Source organism: Phaenicophaeus curvirostris, chromosome 11 (assembly GCF_032191515.1).
Source record: "Phaenicophaeus curvirostris isolate KB17595 chromosome 11, BPBGC_Pcur_1.0, whole genome shotgun sequence".
In the NCBI taxonomy this organism is placed as follows: domain Eukaryota; kingdom Metazoa; phylum Chordata; class Aves; order Cuculiformes; family Cuculidae; genus Phaenicophaeus; species Phaenicophaeus curvirostris.
The window spans coordinates 3407786-3426289 of NC_091402.1; the positions used below are offsets into that span (position 1 = coordinate 3407786).

The 18504-nt window shown below is 42.7% G+C and overlaps 1 protein-coding gene across 6 annotated transcripts in view; it reads left to right on the forward strand.

Moving 5' to 3' along the window:
• Positions 1 to 18435, forward strand: part of IQSEC1 (IQ motif and Sec7 domain ArfGEF 1) — a 160071-nt gene extending 141636 nt beyond the window's left edge. For 4 of the 6 annotated variants that reach the window (XM_069865646.1, XM_069865648.1, XM_069865649.1 and 1 more), the window contains exons 11-14: positions 2876 to 3049; positions 3969 to 4145; positions 12392 to 12441; positions 13784 to 18435. In XM_069865646.1, coding sequence (XP_069721747.1) covers positions 2876 to 3049; positions 3969 to 4145; positions 12392 to 12441; positions 13784 to 14338 — 956 coding nt within the window. In that variant the 3' untranslated portion in view covers positions 14339 to 18435. The remainder of the gene's footprint in view (positions 1 to 2875; positions 3050 to 3968; positions 4146 to 12391; positions 12442 to 13783) is intronic. The other 2 variants (XM_069865647.1, XM_069865651.1) reach the window with 1 other exon arrangement.
• Positions 18436 to 18504: the final 69 nt, after the last annotated feature.

Below are 18504 nucleotides of genomic sequence, written 5' to 3' on the forward strand. Positions count from 1 at the left end.
GTTGACTGATGCTCCTGTCGCTTGTCAGCCCAGCGACAGCAGCAGGACTGAGGTGGCAGGGCACAGCTGTGTGTCTGGTACACAGGGAGCCAGCCTGTTTGACCTGACTTAAGGTTTGCAGACCAGACCTTCACCTTCATGATGCATGGGATACAGTTCAGCATGACATCCAATTGTTCTGTGCTTTTCTGTGGTGGAAAGCTCTTAGTTTTCTCTCATCCTTGAGAATGTGCTCCAGCGCTCATCTCAGTCCAAAGAAGTCACTCTTACGGAGTCAAAGCATTGGAAGATTTCAAAAGGGAACATTTTGTAGAGCTTGTAGCTGCAATGTAACCTGCCGATTATTAATATGCATACACGTTCATTCTCTCTCTTGTGCTCACATTATATGATATAAAATTTATTTTTAGCAAGGAAGTCCAGTTGCTTCTCTCCTGGATAGCGCTAAAGATAGAAGAATATACAATTCCTCTGATGTCAAGTTAAATAAATGGGGGAAAAATTACACAAGCATGCTAAGTAGAAACACTTTATTCAAGTAAACTTATAGTTTATTCAAGTATACTTATAGTGGGACTGCAAGTAAAAGATTGGGTTCCTCCCAAACAACTGGAGGGATTTAAACTGAGACCTTTTGTTGACATAGGTGAGCTCCTACAGAGAATTCCCATTAGTGAATCAGGGAGGCTGATTGTGCTGCTGCTGTTGGTGCCTGTCAAGTGGGATGCAGTGTTTTCTAGTTGGAAAAGGGCAGTATCCTTCCTCTCTGTTTTGTAAAATCCGTGTTCTTGATTCCCCTGTCCCCAGCAAGCTCTAGGGTTTTTGGCCAGAGCTGTCATGTCGTTCAGTAAATCCATGCATGGCAGCAGTCAGAATTGGCTGGTTTCAAGAGAAAAAATGTGGTGCCACTAAAGCAGAAGCACCAAAAATGTTGGTGTGGCTGCTGGCAAGGTGGAACAACATGGTTCGCGATGATGACAGAAGAAATGGCTTCTAATTATAGAAGCCGGTTATGTTGAGGGATGAATGGGCTCCGAAAAGGGAAAATAATGTCATGTAACTCTAGTAAATGAATCGGCGGCAAGGGAAGTGGATTTTATATTTTCAGTCAAAATCAGTGAAAATAGGGCACCTTGAGTGCCTTAGAGTGAGAGTATCTGAAACCAGTAAATACTTAGTTTGGTGTTTCCTGATTCTTAATCAATATTGTATAGAGATTTATCTCTGTAATAGAGTATTTTTGTTTGTTTATGTGGAGATTGGCTGTTTTTTGTTCTGATGTGAAGGCAGCCCAGGTGACTTGACGGTTGTCAAGGTTCTGTGTTTGGTTTCATAGGCTGTTTTTCCCAAGTCGTGCACTCTCAAGAGCCGTTTGCTACGTATCCAGTGTCAGTGTTCCAAACCGTACATGCTGTCTCACCCAGCTTGCTGAGAATCACAGAATGACCAGGTTGGAAAAGACCTCCAGGATCATCGAGTCCAACCATTCCTATCAAACCATGTCCCTCAGCACCTTATCCACCCGTCTTTTAAACCACTCCAGGGAAGGTGACTCAGCCACCTCCCTGGGCAGCCTCTGCCAGTGCCCAATGACCCTTTCTGTGAAAAATTTTTTTTTTATATCCAGCCTGAACCTCCCCTGGTGGAGCTTGAGGCCATTTCCTCTTGTCCTGTCCCCTGTCACTTGGGAGAAGAGCCCAGCTCCCTCCTCTCTACAGCTTTGTGTTTGCTGAAAATCTGCCTTCTTATTGTGAAGATGTCCATAATACGGGCCAAAAGGAAAGAAAAACCCACCATTTTTACTTTCTCCATATGTAATTTCACAGATAATTTTAACTTTTCTTTTAGGGGAAAAAAAAAAAGGAAGTAGAATGTCCAGGGAACACAACTTAGAATCACAGAATCATTAAGGTTGGAAAAGACCGCTAAGCTCATCCAGCCCAACCATCAGCCCAACTCTACTGTGCCTGCTAAACTCTGTCCCAAAGTGCCACGGCCATGTGTTTTTGGAACCCCTCTAGGGAAGGAGACTCCACCAATGCCCTGGGCAGCCTCCGCCAGGGCTTCATCACTCTTTCATTGAAGAACTTTTTTCCTCATATCCAATCTAAACCTTCCTTGCCACAGCTTGAGGCCATTTCCTCTCGTCCTGTCCCTTGTTAGTAGGGACAAGAGCCCAGCACCCACCTCACCACAACCTCCTTTAAGGAGCTGCAGAGAGCGATGAGATCTCTCCTCAGCCTCCTCTTCTCCAGACTAAACAACCCCAGGTCCCTCAGCTGCTCCCACAACCTCTGGGTTCCAGACCCTTCCCAGCTCCATTCCCTTCTCTAGACGCGCTCCAGCCCCTTAATGTTGTTCTTGGAGTGAGGGGCCCAAAACTGAACCAAGGATTTGAGGTGTGACTTCACCAGTGCCGTGCCAGCGTGTTTGTCTTCCATCAGATGTTAAAAGTGTTAGACAGTTTTTGGTACTTGACATGTATTCCAGAAGTCTTTACTCAGAAAAACTTTCATCACAGTGAGGTAGGTAATGGGATCTGTGCCATCAAACAAAAATTACCCCCTTAATTTTTGGAGCTTTTTTTCCAGGGATGTTTCTGTTCTGTTGTACCTTCAGGGTAGGAGCTGCACGAAGCCTGTCTTTTAGTATTTATTTGCTATCTTGGCAGTTAAGCAGTTCCTGTCTATCTTCGGGATTTTCATTCTAATTCTGTGCTGTTAGACTTATCTCTTTGACTTTGTTCCTACGTGGTAATATTAGTAAAAAGCCTTCAGTTGTATGGGGGGTTGTTTATGTGGGGTTTTTTTTTTAGTAAAAAGAAAAGTAAATGGAATAATACCAGAGCTTAGTTTTTCTTGATTCTTTCTCCTAGATTATCCCAACGGTATTCGGCTCACATCAGCTGTTCCAGGAGCGGATATCAAAGTACTCATAAATTTCAATGCACCAAATCCTCAGGACAGGAAGAAGTTTACAGATGATTTGAGGGAGTCAATCGCAGAGGTTCAAGAAATGGAAAAGCACAGAATAGAGTGTAAGTACAAAGGTACATACAAAGGTACATATAAAGGTACATATAAATCATAGAGTTGTAGAATCATAGAATGGTTTGGGTTGGAAGAGACCTCAAAGCTCATCCAGTTCCAGCCCCTGCCATGGGCAACCACTGGATCAGGGGCTCCAAGCCCCATCCAACCTGGCCTTGAACCCCTCCAGGGATGGGGCAGCCACCACTGCTCTGGGCAACCTGGGCCAGGGCCTTCCCTCCCTCACAGCAAAACATATCGTAAGATCTCATCTCAATCTCCCCTCTTTCAGCTTAATCAAAGTAAGGTGATCTTCAATGTGTGTATAACGCACTAGAACTCTTTAAGAGTTCAAAATAATGTCAAATTTTTCCCTGATTTCTATTCTAGAAAGAGGAAAAACCTAGTGATATCTTAAGCCGCAGCAGAGTTCATCGACTTACTTACTGCAGTGTTGCTGCAGTGGAAATTTAGCCTGGACACACTGCAGAGCAATGGATAAAGGAGAGATGGATTTTTAATTTGTAGTATAAATTATACAAGTATTTTAGGGATAATTTGCATCACTGAAATTCAAAATGATGACCCTCCAAATAAGTTTCTCTGCTTTTTTCTTCATTTCCATGTTGATATTCCTGTATTCTTTTAATTAGGCAGACACAGTGCAAACTGATTTTGCTGGAAGTTACGTGACTATCTAAACATGGAATTTTATCTTCTGTTTTTAACAAAAGAGGAAAAAGAGCCTTGCATCCTGTATGCTGTAACGTAAAGCTGTTAGTACAGGGTCAAAGTTCCTCTGTGGCATTTAACAGTGCAAGAATGAACTCTTACCAATTTTTCACAGTACTATGTGATCCCATACGGAAATTGTGATGTTACCGTGTCTTCCATTATAGGCAATAAATCTGAATGGCAAAATTATTCGCTTCATTTCAGCTGAACTAGAGAAACAGAAGGGTGTGGTGCGTCCCAGCATGTCTCAGTGCTCCAGTCTGAAAAAGGATTCTGGCAACGGGACGCTGAACAGGGCTTGCCTGGATGACAGTTATGCCACTGGGGAGGGGCTGAAGAGGAGCGCGCTGAGCAGCTCCCTCAGAGATCTGTCAGAAGCAGGTAAGCGCTGCCGGTGTTCCCCTGCTCCCACCACTGCATGCAGGTGTGTGAATGATGCGTGGAAAGCCCAGCTCACACTGGGCTTTCAAATTTAGTTACACTGAAACGTCAAACATTCTAAATAGCTCCTCTTTCCTAGTTCCTGTTTAATTTCTGTTTGTTTTCTACCCTTGTCCTATTAAGCAACCACTGTTTGAAAGCATTTAACCCGTTGTAGATTGCTATATAGACTTTTAAAGGAGAGTGAAGACAGAGGAAAAATTGTAAGTGTCCTATATAAAAAACTGGTTGCCTTGTACTAGGAGTAACCCACTTAGTTTTCCTTCCTTTTTTTCTTCCCTTTTGCTTCTTCCTCTTCATGCAGTAGGCTTAGAGAGAAAAGAAAAGCAATTGGTCTCTGTGTAACGACTGCTTTCTGTGTATTTTGTGCTCAAGTGTACCTGTGTGACCACATTGATGAATGAAATTGAGTGAAGGCCTGCAAAATTCTGCCTCGAGCCATGTAATTCAGATGCTGTGTGTTCTTGATGCTCTCCAAGTGTCTTCAAACTCAAGTTATAGTTCACAATTCTTGCAAAAAGAGTTGTTGTGAAATACTATTGCCAATATCATAAAGGAAGCCCTGGTGGATAAGAGTACTGATACCCCACAAAACCACTGATGTCTTAAGATTTATTTACTGACGAATGTGGCTAAAGACTGGAAAGCAGTGGTGGTGTGATTTTTTCAGGCAAAGGAAAACCAGAGGAAGTTCAGCATGTTTTTATTTTCGGGTTTGCCTCAGGCACAGACAACTGGCAATGCCCGTGTAGGACAGGTTGCCGTGGGCAGTGACGTTGTCAGTCAGTGTTAAATGGGATTCCTGGCATGGACAAGGCATGATCCTCATGCTCGTGATTCAGAAAGTAATTCTGAGCAGAGGAGCCACTCTGTGTATATATATATTTTTATTCATAGCCTGTGTTACATACCCTGATTTGTTCTTTTAATTGCAATGATGAATGGCAGAATAGTCATAATTTCACTACTGTGTATATCTTAGGTAGCAGGCACTACTTATCTTTCCCCTTTTTTTAACTGAAGAAGAGATCTTAGCTATGCTGCAATAAGTAAAATTGTAAGCTGAAATTATAGCCTGTGTTTTGTGGGTGTATGTATGTGCATACAAATACATAGAGACTGAGCTCTTTCAGTTCTTTTATTCCCTATTTAGGCTTTCATACTCATGTGTCCATCTGCTTCATTAAAAAGACCTAGGACCTTGATCCAAAATCAGGCTGAAGTTTGAATATTGGTGCTTGATTGGCTTCAATTGATTTTAGATCAAGCCCCTAGTCTTCACCACAATCATATCTCAGATTTGAGGGTACTTCCATCACCCTTTTTTGTTGTTTTGTTTCTATTTCATTAGAATGAGAACTACCATATTGTGGAATATGCGAGTTCTGTGGGTGTCTGTGCCCAGAAATGTGATTTCTGATTGATTTTTTTTTCATCCTGGAGGAAATTTTCATCCCTGTCTTTCATTGCCATGTATTTAAATTCCTGCTATGGGTTTTATGCAATAAACAAGTATTTGAATTCATGAAAACATTTCACGTTCCAACAGGGCATGCCTATAGCTGGCATGCTTATTACCGAAAAGAACTTGTTTGCATAATAAAAAGTAGAAATCACTCGCAGACTGCGGGGTTTATCAATGAGTTTGTTAAACCCAACTAAACTTAATTTTAACCTTAATGAGTTGAGAATTATGGAGAGTTTCTGTTTGGTCTTGTGCAGTGCAACTGACTTGAGAAATGACGTTACCTGTTCCTTGCTTTGTTATTTGGTGCCATTTTAATGAGATTATATATGTGTTTTCTGGCTTTGCTCGATGAATAGCTTGCATGTGAGGCTGCTTTTGTTTTTGTGTGGGACAGACGATCCATAAAAGCCTAAAGAAATCTCTTACAGTTAGGAAGATGCTGAGTCCCAGTGATGATACTGTAGTAAATTGCTTCTTTAAAAGAGTACTGAGCTAGGGTGCCTCACTGCTTCTTTGTGTGGATGTAACACAGGGTCAAAAAGGAAGGAGCAAAATCAGTGGGACAGTGCATGAATGTGTGTCTGTCTGTAGGAAAAGGTGGTGAAAGTGGATTTTTACAGAGATCCTTCCTACACTTAAACAGAAAAAAATGTAATAAACATGAGGAAATAGCAGAGTTATGTAGTAAGGCAGGAACTTGTCCAACCAGCATTGCAAAAACAAATGGAAAAGTTGAAAATCTTTGTTCAGTGAAAGGAAAATCAGATCAAACAGCGCTTTGGTCACACTGGTCATTGACAAAACCATGGCAGAAGGCAGTTCATTCCTCTCCAGCAGCTATCGCAGCGGCCAGTGGTGGCTGCGAAAGGGATTTCAGATCTCTCTGTGGGGAAAGAGGGATGATTCATAAGCTGCTTAGATCTAACGGATGTTGAGACCCTGAAGGATTCTGACTCCTAAGCTGTAAACCATGAGGAAAAGGAAGATTTCTTTGTCAGGAATCCTTTCCTGATGATTGTTCTTCTGTGCATTCACCGTGATGGCTTAAATCATATTGCAAAAGGGCTGTGAGTGAGGGTCTCTTGGTTTTAAAGACAGCACTATCCATTTGGATCGACAGTTTTTGCTATGGAATAAAAAGCAGAATGTAGCAACCAACTGTTCCAAGATGCGAATATGTCAAAAGTATTTAGCACTTTATTTTTCTTAAAAGAAAAATACCATCTTTATTACATGTTCTGAAGTGATAGTCAAGGAAGAACTGAATTTATTTGTCTCAGACTTTGAAATTCTTAATTTACATTAAAATATTAGAAGACAGAAAAATTTTAATGCAGTTAAAGCTGAGTTTTACGGGTTCTGATAGAATTTTGGACGTTTCACCACCTATTCTGTATACAACTAGATGATAAGTAGGTTTACAGAAAGATGGGGAAGGTGGGAATTCCCATCTTGGTCTGTGGCATGGAGGATTAGCCTGTTGCATTTCCAATTCTCTCTCCCCCTCAGGTTTACTCACAGATTTTAGGCCAGTCAGTCTGAATTCCAGTGACCTGGTGTTGCTGGAGGCCCCGTTGCTTTTAGATCAAGTTTACAGTGGGCAGCACCTGTGGAAGTCAAGCTTTATTCTCCCCATCCCTTGCCTGTAAGGAGGGAATGATATTTACACACTGCACTGGTTTAAAAATGATAATGTTATGGTTTGCCTTGGTCATACGGAACAGGCATTCTCATGTGATATTGGAACCTGCACGAAAGCGCAGGATGGGATGAGGTTTATTACTCATGTAAGTTGTGCTTGTCTCACAGTCTCCTCAACTCTCTCAAACCAATCACAGAGCCGCTGAGACAACTTAAAGCCTACCAAAACAAACCAACCTACAAAAAAAAACATAAAGAAGTTCCAGAATTAAAATAATTCTGTTTGTATATCACATAGACTCTAAGTCGACAGCCTTTGACTTTTTAAATAGTTCTCTTTATTTTAACAACTCAAATCATATATTTAAAAAATTCCTATATCCCAAACTGTAACAGGAAAGATTATGGGGCTTCTTGGCATTGTAATCCCCTCGAGCAGGCTCGGGGTTCCTGCAGTTGCAGAATCCCTTCCTCTGCCCACTCCGTTGGTGCTGGATGGCGTGTTCTTCAGCTCTTCCCACAGCAGATGCCGGCAGGGCTACTGGGGTATTTCCTCCCTCCTCTCCCGTGGGATTTGCTGCACTGTGTAGCACAGCAGAAATTTGCAGTCTTTTTCCCCCTTATCAGAAGAGCTTTCCAAGCAGGGAGAGACTAAACCTGTTTCACCCAGAAAACAAGGTGACTGTCTGAAGGTTCCACTGAGTCTCTGCACCCTGGACCGTGGTCTCTCTAAATGAAGGGCTTGAGCATAGTGTTTAGATCATTTTGAGCAAGTTGGGTTGGGTTATACTTGGGTTATATGGTACCCCGATGGCTGCAGGTTCTGCTGCTGCTGGGAGTATCATTTTCACAGCCTTTGAAGGCTGGTACCGTTATAAAAGCTGCTACAGTAGTTTGCTTTATCAAAACCTTAATTTAGAGCTTCTTCCCAAGACAGACAGAGCCAGATTGTTATACATTCTTTAGATATCAGTGCATCTCACTGGCAGAGAGCACAGTTTCAAGAAATACAGGGTAGAGGTGAGAAATATTTACATTTACTGTAATGCTCTGCACGTGTGATCATAGAATGGTTTGAGTTGGAAGGGACCTCAAAGCCTAGCCAGTTCCACCCCCTGCCATGGGCAGGGACACCTCCCACTGGATCAGGGGCTCCAAGCCCCATCCAACCTGGCCTTGAACACCTCCAGGGATGGGACATCCATGAATTCCCTGGGCAACCTGGACCAGTGCCTTCCCACCATCATCATCAAGAATTTCTTCCTAATATCTGATCTAAACTGTCCCCCTTCCAATCTGAGAGATCAACTTTTGGAGTCTAGAATAGATTTTCATTAATGAAACTCTATTTTCTTTTGGAATGTTAAAGTTTGTAAAAATGTTTTGATCACTTAATATTTTCACTATAAATTTGAATTACTCTTAGTCCCATATAATGCCTGTACATACGTGGGACGTGCTGTACTTCTGCAACATAAAGATATTTCTTACAGGGGATGCTCTCATCTAACATCGAGGCATCGTTAGCATGAATCAGAAAATATTAAATGAAATTAAATTAAATGTTATAAAAGTAAAACCACTCTAAGTAACATCCTTAAAAATTTCAAGTAGGTCAGAATGTATCAAGCAAACTGATTTGCTAAACACCACCTTGCTGTGTATCACGGCTGTTAATCGTGCGAGCACGGAGTTAGGCGTATGTACAAGTCTAGTCACGAGTCACTGTTTCCTTGCAATGGATTTGAGCACTGCAGCTCCAGGGAACGGTTTGAGATAGGATTCATCTTCAAGAGCAGAGAACAGCCTGTGCACGCAGGGTGTTGGGGGAGCGCTCCAGAGGATTTACCGAGCAGCTTTCTGTCACGCTGCAGGGCAGTACAGAACCGGGTTCAGTTTGGGTTTAAGAACATAAAGCACTCTGTTGCGGTGGTACCTGTCTGAGGGGAGTCACAGGCATTTCAGGTAGCGTTTTCTGTTTGCTCCTGGCTTTGCTAGTACTGCTTTGCCCTGAAGTTGCTCTAAGCAAAAACCCATGTCTCTCTTTCTGTCCGTTTATACTGTGTGTGTCCGTGCTCAGGGCTGTTCCATTATGGAACAGGTGATCTTGAGTGCTATCATGAAGCACATGCAAGAGAACCGGGTGATCAGGCCCAGTCAACATGGATTCACAAAAGGCAGGTCTTGCCAGACTAACCTGATCGCCTTCTATGACAAAGTGACCCGGCTACTGGATGAGGGAAAGGCTGTGGATGTGGTCTTCCTGGACTTCAGCAAAGCCTTTGACACAGTTTCTCACAGCGTTCTGCTTGAGAAACTGTCAGCCTCTGGGCTGGACAGGCACACACTCTCCTGGGTGGAAAACTGGTTGGATGGCCGGGCCCAGAGAGTGGTGGTAAATGGTGTGAAATCCAGCTGGAGGCCAGTGACAAGTGGGGTTCCCCAGGGCTCAGTGCTGGGTCCAGCCCTGTTCAATGTCTTCATCAATGATCTGGATGAAGGCATCGAGTGCACCCTGAGCAAGTTTGCGGACGACACTAAGCTGGGTGGAAGTGTCGATCTGCTGGAGGGTCGGGAGGCTCTGCAAAGGGATCTGAACAGGCTGGACCGCTGGGCAGAGTCCAACGGCATGAGGTTTAACAAGGCCAAATGCCGGGTCCTGCACTTGGGGCACAACAACCCTATGCAGTGCTACAGACTGGGAGAAGTCTGTCTAGAAAGCTGCCTGGAGGAGAGGGACCTGGGTGTGTTGGTTGACAGCCGACTGAATATGAGCCAGCAGTGTGCCCAGGTGGCCAAGAAGGCCAATGGCATCTTGGCTTGTATCAGAAACGGCGTGACCAGCAGGTCCAGGGAGGTTATCCTCCCTCTGTACTCGGCACTGGTGAGACCGCTCCTCGAATACTGTGTTCAGTTCTGGGCCCCTCACCACAAGAAGGATGTTGAGGCTCTGGAGAGAGTCCAGAGAAGAGCAACAAAGCTGGTGAGAGGGCTGGAGAACAGGCCTTATGAGGAGCGGCTGAGAGAGCTGGGGTTGTTTAGCCTGGAGAAGAGGAGGCTGAGGGGTGACCTCATTGCTCTCTACAACTACTTGAAAGGACGTTGTAGAGAGGAGGGTGCTGGCCTCTTCTCCCAAGTGACAGGGGACAGGACAAGAGGGAATGGCTTCAAGCTCCGCCAGGGGAGGTTTAGGCTAGACGTTAGGAAAAAATTCTTTACAGAAAGGGTCATTGGGCACTGGAACAGGCTGCCCAGGGAGGTGGTTGAGTCACCTTCCCTGGAGGTGTTTAAGGCACGGGTGGACGAGGTGCTGAGGGATATGGTTTAGTGTTTGCTAGGAACGGTTGGACTCGGTGATCCGGTGGGTCTCTTCCAACCTGGTTATTCTGTGATTCTGTGATTCTGTGATTCATTAGAGACTTTGAAAGATGCAGAAGGCATTGGATGTTCCCGTGTTCCTTTTTTTTGGCCACACTCAGTGACTCGTGGCAGCTGCCAGTCTTATTAGCAGTTGAGTACTAAGTTCAGAGATGGCTGTGCTCCTCCGGGTATCAGCAGGCAGGAGGGATTGGGTGTTCATCACTGCTAATCCCGTTAGTAGAGCAGAAAAATACCAAAGCCTGACTAGAGGTGAAAATAAGGGATTATCAAACTCAGTTTTTCTTTGAGGGCTCATAAGTTAGCGCAGTTGTGGTTTTGGTGAGGCTAAAACTGCAGCAAGAGGTCACGGTTACACTATGGATCCCACAGGTGCTAAGCGTAGGTCACACTGATCTTAAAAGACTTGCGGGTTATCTGAATTAGTCTGTGAGACGGTGTATCAAGGAGTAAGGGTGAACCTCCCAGGAACCACTGCTGTGTCCCAGTCATAAACTGCTCCCAAAGTTCTCTTTAGCTCAGATACCATGTGCCTTTTGGGCTTCTAAAGGTGAAGCGCGTGTGGCTCAAATCTTCACATTCCTCTCCAAAGCCACCTGTATGAGTAGCAGATTCAGCAGGCAGCGCGGTGCCGGTGCAAGGTGGAGATTGTCTCTGATACTTGGACTTGCAGGAGAGCAATGAGGAGTCTCTGAGAAAATGTAGGATTCTATAAGCATGCAGAGAAGCTTTGAGAACCTGACTGCTCTGCAAAGGTTGGCTTTGTTGCTACAGTCTGCCAGGGAAGTGTTTGGAAACGTTGCAAAGCAATGCTCGACAAGCTCTCTTTTCACAAATGGCTGTTTCCACCGCAGCCATCAGCTATTCTGTGTCCTGCGAGGTGAGAGAGAAAATCTGGTGTCTGAGGTCCTATATATAGGCCCTGCAGCATTCCAGCTCTTGGGCAAACCACCTGCTGTTTGGTGTGTGGTGTCAGGCAAAACGTCTTTGGCAGTTTGAGAATGTTGGAGAACAAATCCATCGTACTTAAAGCACTGCACAGCTCAACAAACAAAACCTAGCCATAATGTCAAGACAGATTCCAGAGTTATCGATAAAAAATTAAGTTTAGTTTTTTTAAAACCTCATCAAAGAAGAGTATATGAAATCCACTGAGGTTCAAAACTGAAGATGCAATGATTCTATGATGAAACCGATGTCCCTCACCAGTCCCCATGCCGAGGTTCAGAATACGCCAGTGTTAAATTTTGTATTTAACTTAACACCACCCCACAAATATCCATCCGTGCTACTAGTTGTTAAAGAAAGAGACTTCATAGACAATGAGATTCCAGGAAACTAAGCAATTTAAAATTGTTGCTGGTCAACATCATAACCGTGTTACTGAATACAGGAGATAAAATACATCTATTTGAAGAGTTACACAAATCAAAAAAAAAAAATCACACCCCGCTAATGGTAGTTGATTCACAACAACAATCCCTCGTAACAATTAGTCGTGTACAGAAACATAATATAACTAACGGCCTTAAAAGTCAAAGTTTCTGCCTTTGTAGCTGCTGTAGCAGCCCAGTGCGATGTTCCCCCGCAGCCCCTCTAGTTGCATTTAGAGGCTCCCCTAGTGAGTCAGGGAGCGCCGCTGTTTTTCACCCGGGTCTTGTCTCAGTCTCTAATCTATGGTGTTGCATGTCCTGGGCAGGCAAGCGTGGGCGACGCAGCAGTGCAGGATCGCTAGACAGCAATATGGAAGTAAGTAGGAAGTTCCTGACGTCTAGCTGGATGTGATGATGTGCATTTCAAACCTTTCTTTTATATACATATTTTTTTGCTCTTTTTTCTTCTAACATATAACCTGCCTGCCTCAAATAAAATGCATGCCTAGGCTACTCACTCCGTATTCTTCCGGCTTATAAAGCACTGACAGCTTGTTTTAGACCGATGCCATTTTTGGTTTGAGCTAACCTTGTTCCCTTTGTTCCTGTAAGCATGGTGAAATGAATATGATGTGTCCTTTTGCCACCATTTCAGTCTGGTCCCAGCTTAAAAGCCCACTTGCTCTTTGTTACCTAGTACACTGTTCTCGCTGTTTGATATTTAGCTACAACTATTGACTTTCATGCTCAACCATTCCCATTGCTTCTTTTCGAGTTCAATTGCTAAATGTATGCAGTCATGACACCATGGAATTGCACAGATAGGGCATGGGAGGAAAAAACGATTAAGACAGGTGAATTCAATGTGGATTTCATGAGATTTCATTCATCTTCAAACCATTTATATTTACTGTTCATGTCTCTGAATTCAGCTTGCAGATTTTTTTCTTTTGTTTTCCTCTTTTGGTTTGGTTTGTGTTTGCGCTAGGTAGATCGCAGTTAAATCTAGCACTCTTTGCCGAAGTACTGTTGTGTCCCATAGCTCTCTTTAAAAAATACAAACCACAGACTTCCAGAAACTAAAGGCACCATTCCAGGCTAAATAATAGAGAATGTTGGACCACAGGTCAGAAGAACACAATCCCATAGGAATCTTAGTGGCAAAAATGGTTTGGTTCCATTTAACACCTAATTCAGAGGTAGGCTTGAGAAGCAGCACTGTGGCTGATAGTAGTGGAAAACTACTATTAAATACAGAAGTTTAAAATAAGATGTTTTGAAATCTGAACTGTAATTGTAATATTTGCTGCTGTGTGTTTAACTATTCAGGTTGAATTTAATGTAGTTCTTTTTTTTTGTTGTAAAAAAATGCAAGTATGGTATTTTTTTACAGTATTTTAAAATGTATTTTTCCTTTAAAAACACGCTCCTAGGTCTTACGTCATGTTATTCTTCTGTGACATTTTTCTTAGTTAAAGTCATAGCTTTCGATATAAAAATACTGAGGAAAAAGACATTTAATGCATCAGATTCCCCAAGAAGGGCACGAGTGCCTTATTGGCAACTTAGGGAAGGTGGAGATACGATTTTTTCTAGAACTCCTAGTTAATAGTCCACCCATGTGAGCACTGAAGGAGGAGTTTGTGGGTCAGTGTGAACTTTTTCTTTTAAACATTTTAAGGTTTTTTTAATTTTTATTTCTATTAATTTCTTTTTAGGGGTCCATCATTAGCAGTCCTCACATGCGCCGAAGAGCTACATCAACCCGAGAGTGTCCATCTCGCCCTCACCAGACTATGCCTAACTCCTCCTCACTCCTAGGGTCCTTATTTGGTAGTAAAAGGGGAAAGCCACCTTCCCAAGGCCATCCACCATCCGGCTCATCCCAGCAGCCTCCGCACCCTCCCGTAATCCCCCACCAGCAGCACCCCCAGCACCCCCCCGGCATGCACCACGCGGGGCCGGCCGAGGGGCAGGCGCACGCACACCACTCCCAGTACTGCCACATGCAGCAGAATCCGCCCCCTTACCACCACCACCACCACTACCACCCTCCCCAGCACCTCCAGCACTCGCACCAGTACCACCCACACCTGCCCCACTCCCAGCACGCTCCCTACGTGCCGCACACCCACGGGCAGCACCCGCACGCTCCTCACCCGCCGCCGCACGCCTCCCACCCCCAGCACGCGCAGCATCACCACGGCCCGCAGCCGCCCTCCACCGCAGCCAGCACCAAGCCCAAACACAGCGGCATCAGCACCATAGTCTAGGACCTAGTGGCCCTCCTTGTAACCCGAGTTCTAAACAGCGTTACGCAGGCACTTAACAGGAGCGACAGATAATATCGTCAGTTTTTACCGTTAATTGAGTTGTGTGAGCTTAAAGGCTTGCTGTTACTAAATAAAATAATTCAAGTTAGCGCAACCGATACTGGTTTTACTGATCTACTCAATAGATGTTCACCGTCTGGTTAGTTCTTACTTCCAAACTGCCTTGAAAACTTGCTGCTTGCTGCCTAGGAGTAAAGCTACCCTTTACACCAAATCCCTTGACAATTTTACACGTGTAACAAAAACCTTAGGCTCTGAAAAAAAAGGCAAAAAGTGATACAGAACCAAGTGTTGCATTCTTGCTCTTTTATTGTCAATGGGCAAAAAAAATAAGTAGACCTGATATGGTTGATGAAAGTACGTAAGTAAACTTTATATAATATAAATATATACATATAAAAATATATATATATACTGTATAGTTAACATTTGTGCTTGGAAAGAGATTTTTTCAGTCCACAAAACTAGCAATATAGACTTTACAAGGAATTCCACTTACTTGATAGGACAGTATAATAGATGAATAGCATACGAAAGAGTAGACCAAAAACATAAAACCTTAGAAACAAATTTCAGACACATCAGTATTTTCATTAAAAGTCCTCTGGACTCACTAAGATTTCTAAGCAATCACTACTAAACGTGCCAAGTAACATAGCATTTAAACGTTGTAGTCAAATACTGCTTTGTATAAATCCTTATTTTATTAACACGATAATATCATACGTAATCAGTATTATAACTGCTCTGCTATTTCAGGTAATTGAACTCGTTAAGATGCAGTAATTATTCCGTAGCAATGTAGGGTGGCCACGTACTGGTGGTCGTCGTCGAGCATTGGTCACACCAATCCTTAGACACTTTAAAGGCTGTGATAACTGTGAACTTCCATGATCCACATTTCTTTTGGATGCATATGATCCAACGAACACACATGAAAAGTTAGGACAGGTGCATGTATACACTGCAAAAACATTCATCTCAGACATAAAAACGGCAAATTCCATCGTTCTCAGCCACTTCGTTTCCTGTTCACCATGATTTCTCATTTTTACCCCCAGTGAAGCTGAATTCCAGTCAGAGCGTTTCCAGGTGGAAGTGCTCAGAAAACTTGAAGGATTGTTTTAGAATTTAGTATAGGGGTTTTATAAATATATATATATATATAAAAATGTAATTCCATGTAGCCATGTGCTAGCAACAAAGTGGCTTCACCATTTTTCCTCATCACATTTGTTAGTTTGGAAGTCCCCAGCACTCAGCAGGCTGAGTTTATGCTCAAACCCTCACTTCCATAGTCCAGTTAGTGGCAAGACGTCACATAAAAACAGGCTGTGCTGCTGTTGCTTATGTGTTGTAATCGAACCATTTGCAAATTTATATACAGTTTTTCTCCTGAAATCCTATACAAAGTTATACCTGGCGCCTACTTTGTAGTTTCAGCATTTTGAGCCACTGCAAGGACTTTGCACCTAAACAGTAGAGACAAAGGAATCACAACTGCAACACTGTACCAGCCTAAAAGCAAACCTTGAAGAGGATGAGCAAAAAGCTCCAGTCTGCAATGGGTAACAGTATTAATAACAACCACCAGTCGGTTTTGTATTTAACAGTAATAAAATTGTTAGAAATAATGGGGACATGAGAACCAGAGAGTGGCTTTTCCTATTAGCTTGCTCATGGCACCTCTGATATTGGGGCGGGGGAGAGGTTGAGTAATTTTTTTCCCTTTCATACCATTGATATCACGATACCAGCAGAACTGCAAACTGAGCACTTTGTTAACCCCCACAGAGAGCAAATACAGCAATCTAGAGCTTAGCCTTTTCTTTAAAGCTGTCCACGTTTGTTTCGCACATGTGCAATACGTTTTCCCCTTCTGCTCCTTCTCCTCTAAATTATCTTCACGAAAAGAAAGGAAATCGAGTAATTACATTATTATTTTTAATATCACTCATACTATTCTGAATTCTCGGCTCACCTTAAGAGGGCTCAGACGGATGCCCTGAGGCTCTGTTCCTTGCAGTTTAAAAAATATATGCTGTTCTTAGAAGGGAAAGTAGAACTGTCTGCATGTCATCTGATGTTCTTAGTGTGAGGCTACACTCTACATATTGTATATTTGCAAAATTATATCAGTGTTACCGTTGATATTAGTTGAAGTAAAGTGATAACATATTTCAATATGTAGACTTTTCTTCATACATCTGTACCAATAGTAGAGTCTAACTGTAATCTATAGGTTGTTCCAGAAAAGATAAAGAATCATTCAGGTACAAACATCTTTCAGAAACCGCATCTTTTTAATTAAAACCGAGGTAAGAATGCTCCTCTTCACTGAGTGACAGGGTCTGTGCTTGTACTGTAAGTAACGTTGTCTGTGTATTGAAGTAAATGCAGCATATGTGGTAGCAGTGGAGAGGAAAACCTGACTCTGGCTGTGTTAATTAAGAAGGAAGGTGTTAGATCTCCCAGATCTGCATTTGCTTTATGTTTAAAAACCCCTTTCATTCATTTAAATTCGAATTACAGGCCAACAGGCTGAACTTCCACCGCAGGCCACATTGCGATGCTGGGTCACTGATCTTCCATGTGCAGCCGGTTCAGGAGAGTCACAGACGTGACGTGCGTGCAAAAACTCATTTACCTGTGATTTCACATGCACTTGGGGAAAGAGTCGGTGCCTCCCCTCTGGTGCATTAAGGTGTGTGTGTAAAATCACAGGGAATTTTGAGGCCAGTTTAAAAGCAAAAGAGGGCATACAAAAGCACAGTATTTGTAATTTCTCATTATCTCAATGAGGAGAAACTGACTTGATTTTCAGTTGGTTTTTTTTTCTTAGACCGTGAGTTTGTATGTACTTTTAAGCAAACAAACGTGTCTCGGTTCAGCAGAAGTGTTAAGAACTCTGCTGCTCGTTTAGGGCTGTAGTATAACCTCTCTGACTCTGTCCTTGATTAACAAGTGCTTAACGCAGTGTGGATCGTGCCTAGAAGAGGGAAGTGGTCATACTTCAACACTGCATGGGGTTAGGAAAATTAATTTCTTCAGCCTGCAGGCAGGAGTTTTTTTCAAGAGGGTTTTTTCTCAAATGCCATTACCAATTCGAAACTGGTACAGAACTGCACAGAGCGACCGTGTTTCTCTTTTCCCATAACCGATGTGGCAAAGTAGTGATGCTGATTTGAACAACTGAAAGGGAAACGTAAAGAATGAAGGTGTGGCAACCGAAATCTTTTCTGGGACAACAATCAAATATATATTTGGGGGTTTTATTTTTTTAAGTTAAGAATGAAATGTAAAACAATGTAAAAACAAAAAACAGAATTTCATCCTAATATAATGTGCGTCTTGTATTGCTAACATAAAGCCAAGTCCAACATACGGTGTAGAATGATTTTCCCATCATGTACTGCATGCAGCAGAAGCCTCTTGTTTCTTGATAAAATGAGCTGAAAGACAGTCAGCAGATATTTAAACAATGAATCTCTAGATGTTGACTTGCTGTTCCATATGAAGCTGTGTGTTTTCTGCAGTTAAGCATGCATTTTGCTGTTCCATTGTAAAATACCATTGCACTTCTTGCCTGCAAAATGGATTATTGTGTATATATTTAAAAGAAAAGTGGAACCAATAACAAGATTAAATTTGGAAAAGAGGAAAGGGGGTGGTGAAAATGGGACCAGTGGGGGGAATAGATAATTCTCTAAATTGTACATAGTGTGTAAATTAGTATTGCTATAAGTCTGCAGTCACTTTGAGGTTGCCTATCTCCTGCTAGGAACTTAAATCAGCTTTGAGTTGTATTAAACTGTTAGAATTAGGTCTTGAATGCAGACTGGTAAAGACTTCAAAAACCATTATGCTTACAAGAAGCTTCTGTTCTGGGGAGGCTTGAGACCTCTTTTGTAACCATGGGGGAGAAAGGAGTGCTTTCATTTTAATATGCATTCTGTTTGTAAGTAGTAACAGACCCTATTGATGTAAAACTATAACTGTGATCATGTGGAGAAATCAAAATAAATCATTTAAAACTCTTTGTTTCCTATTTTGTGTAATCCAAGAACTTCAGCTCTTCAGAACTGAAGGGAATTCCTTCCAAGGGT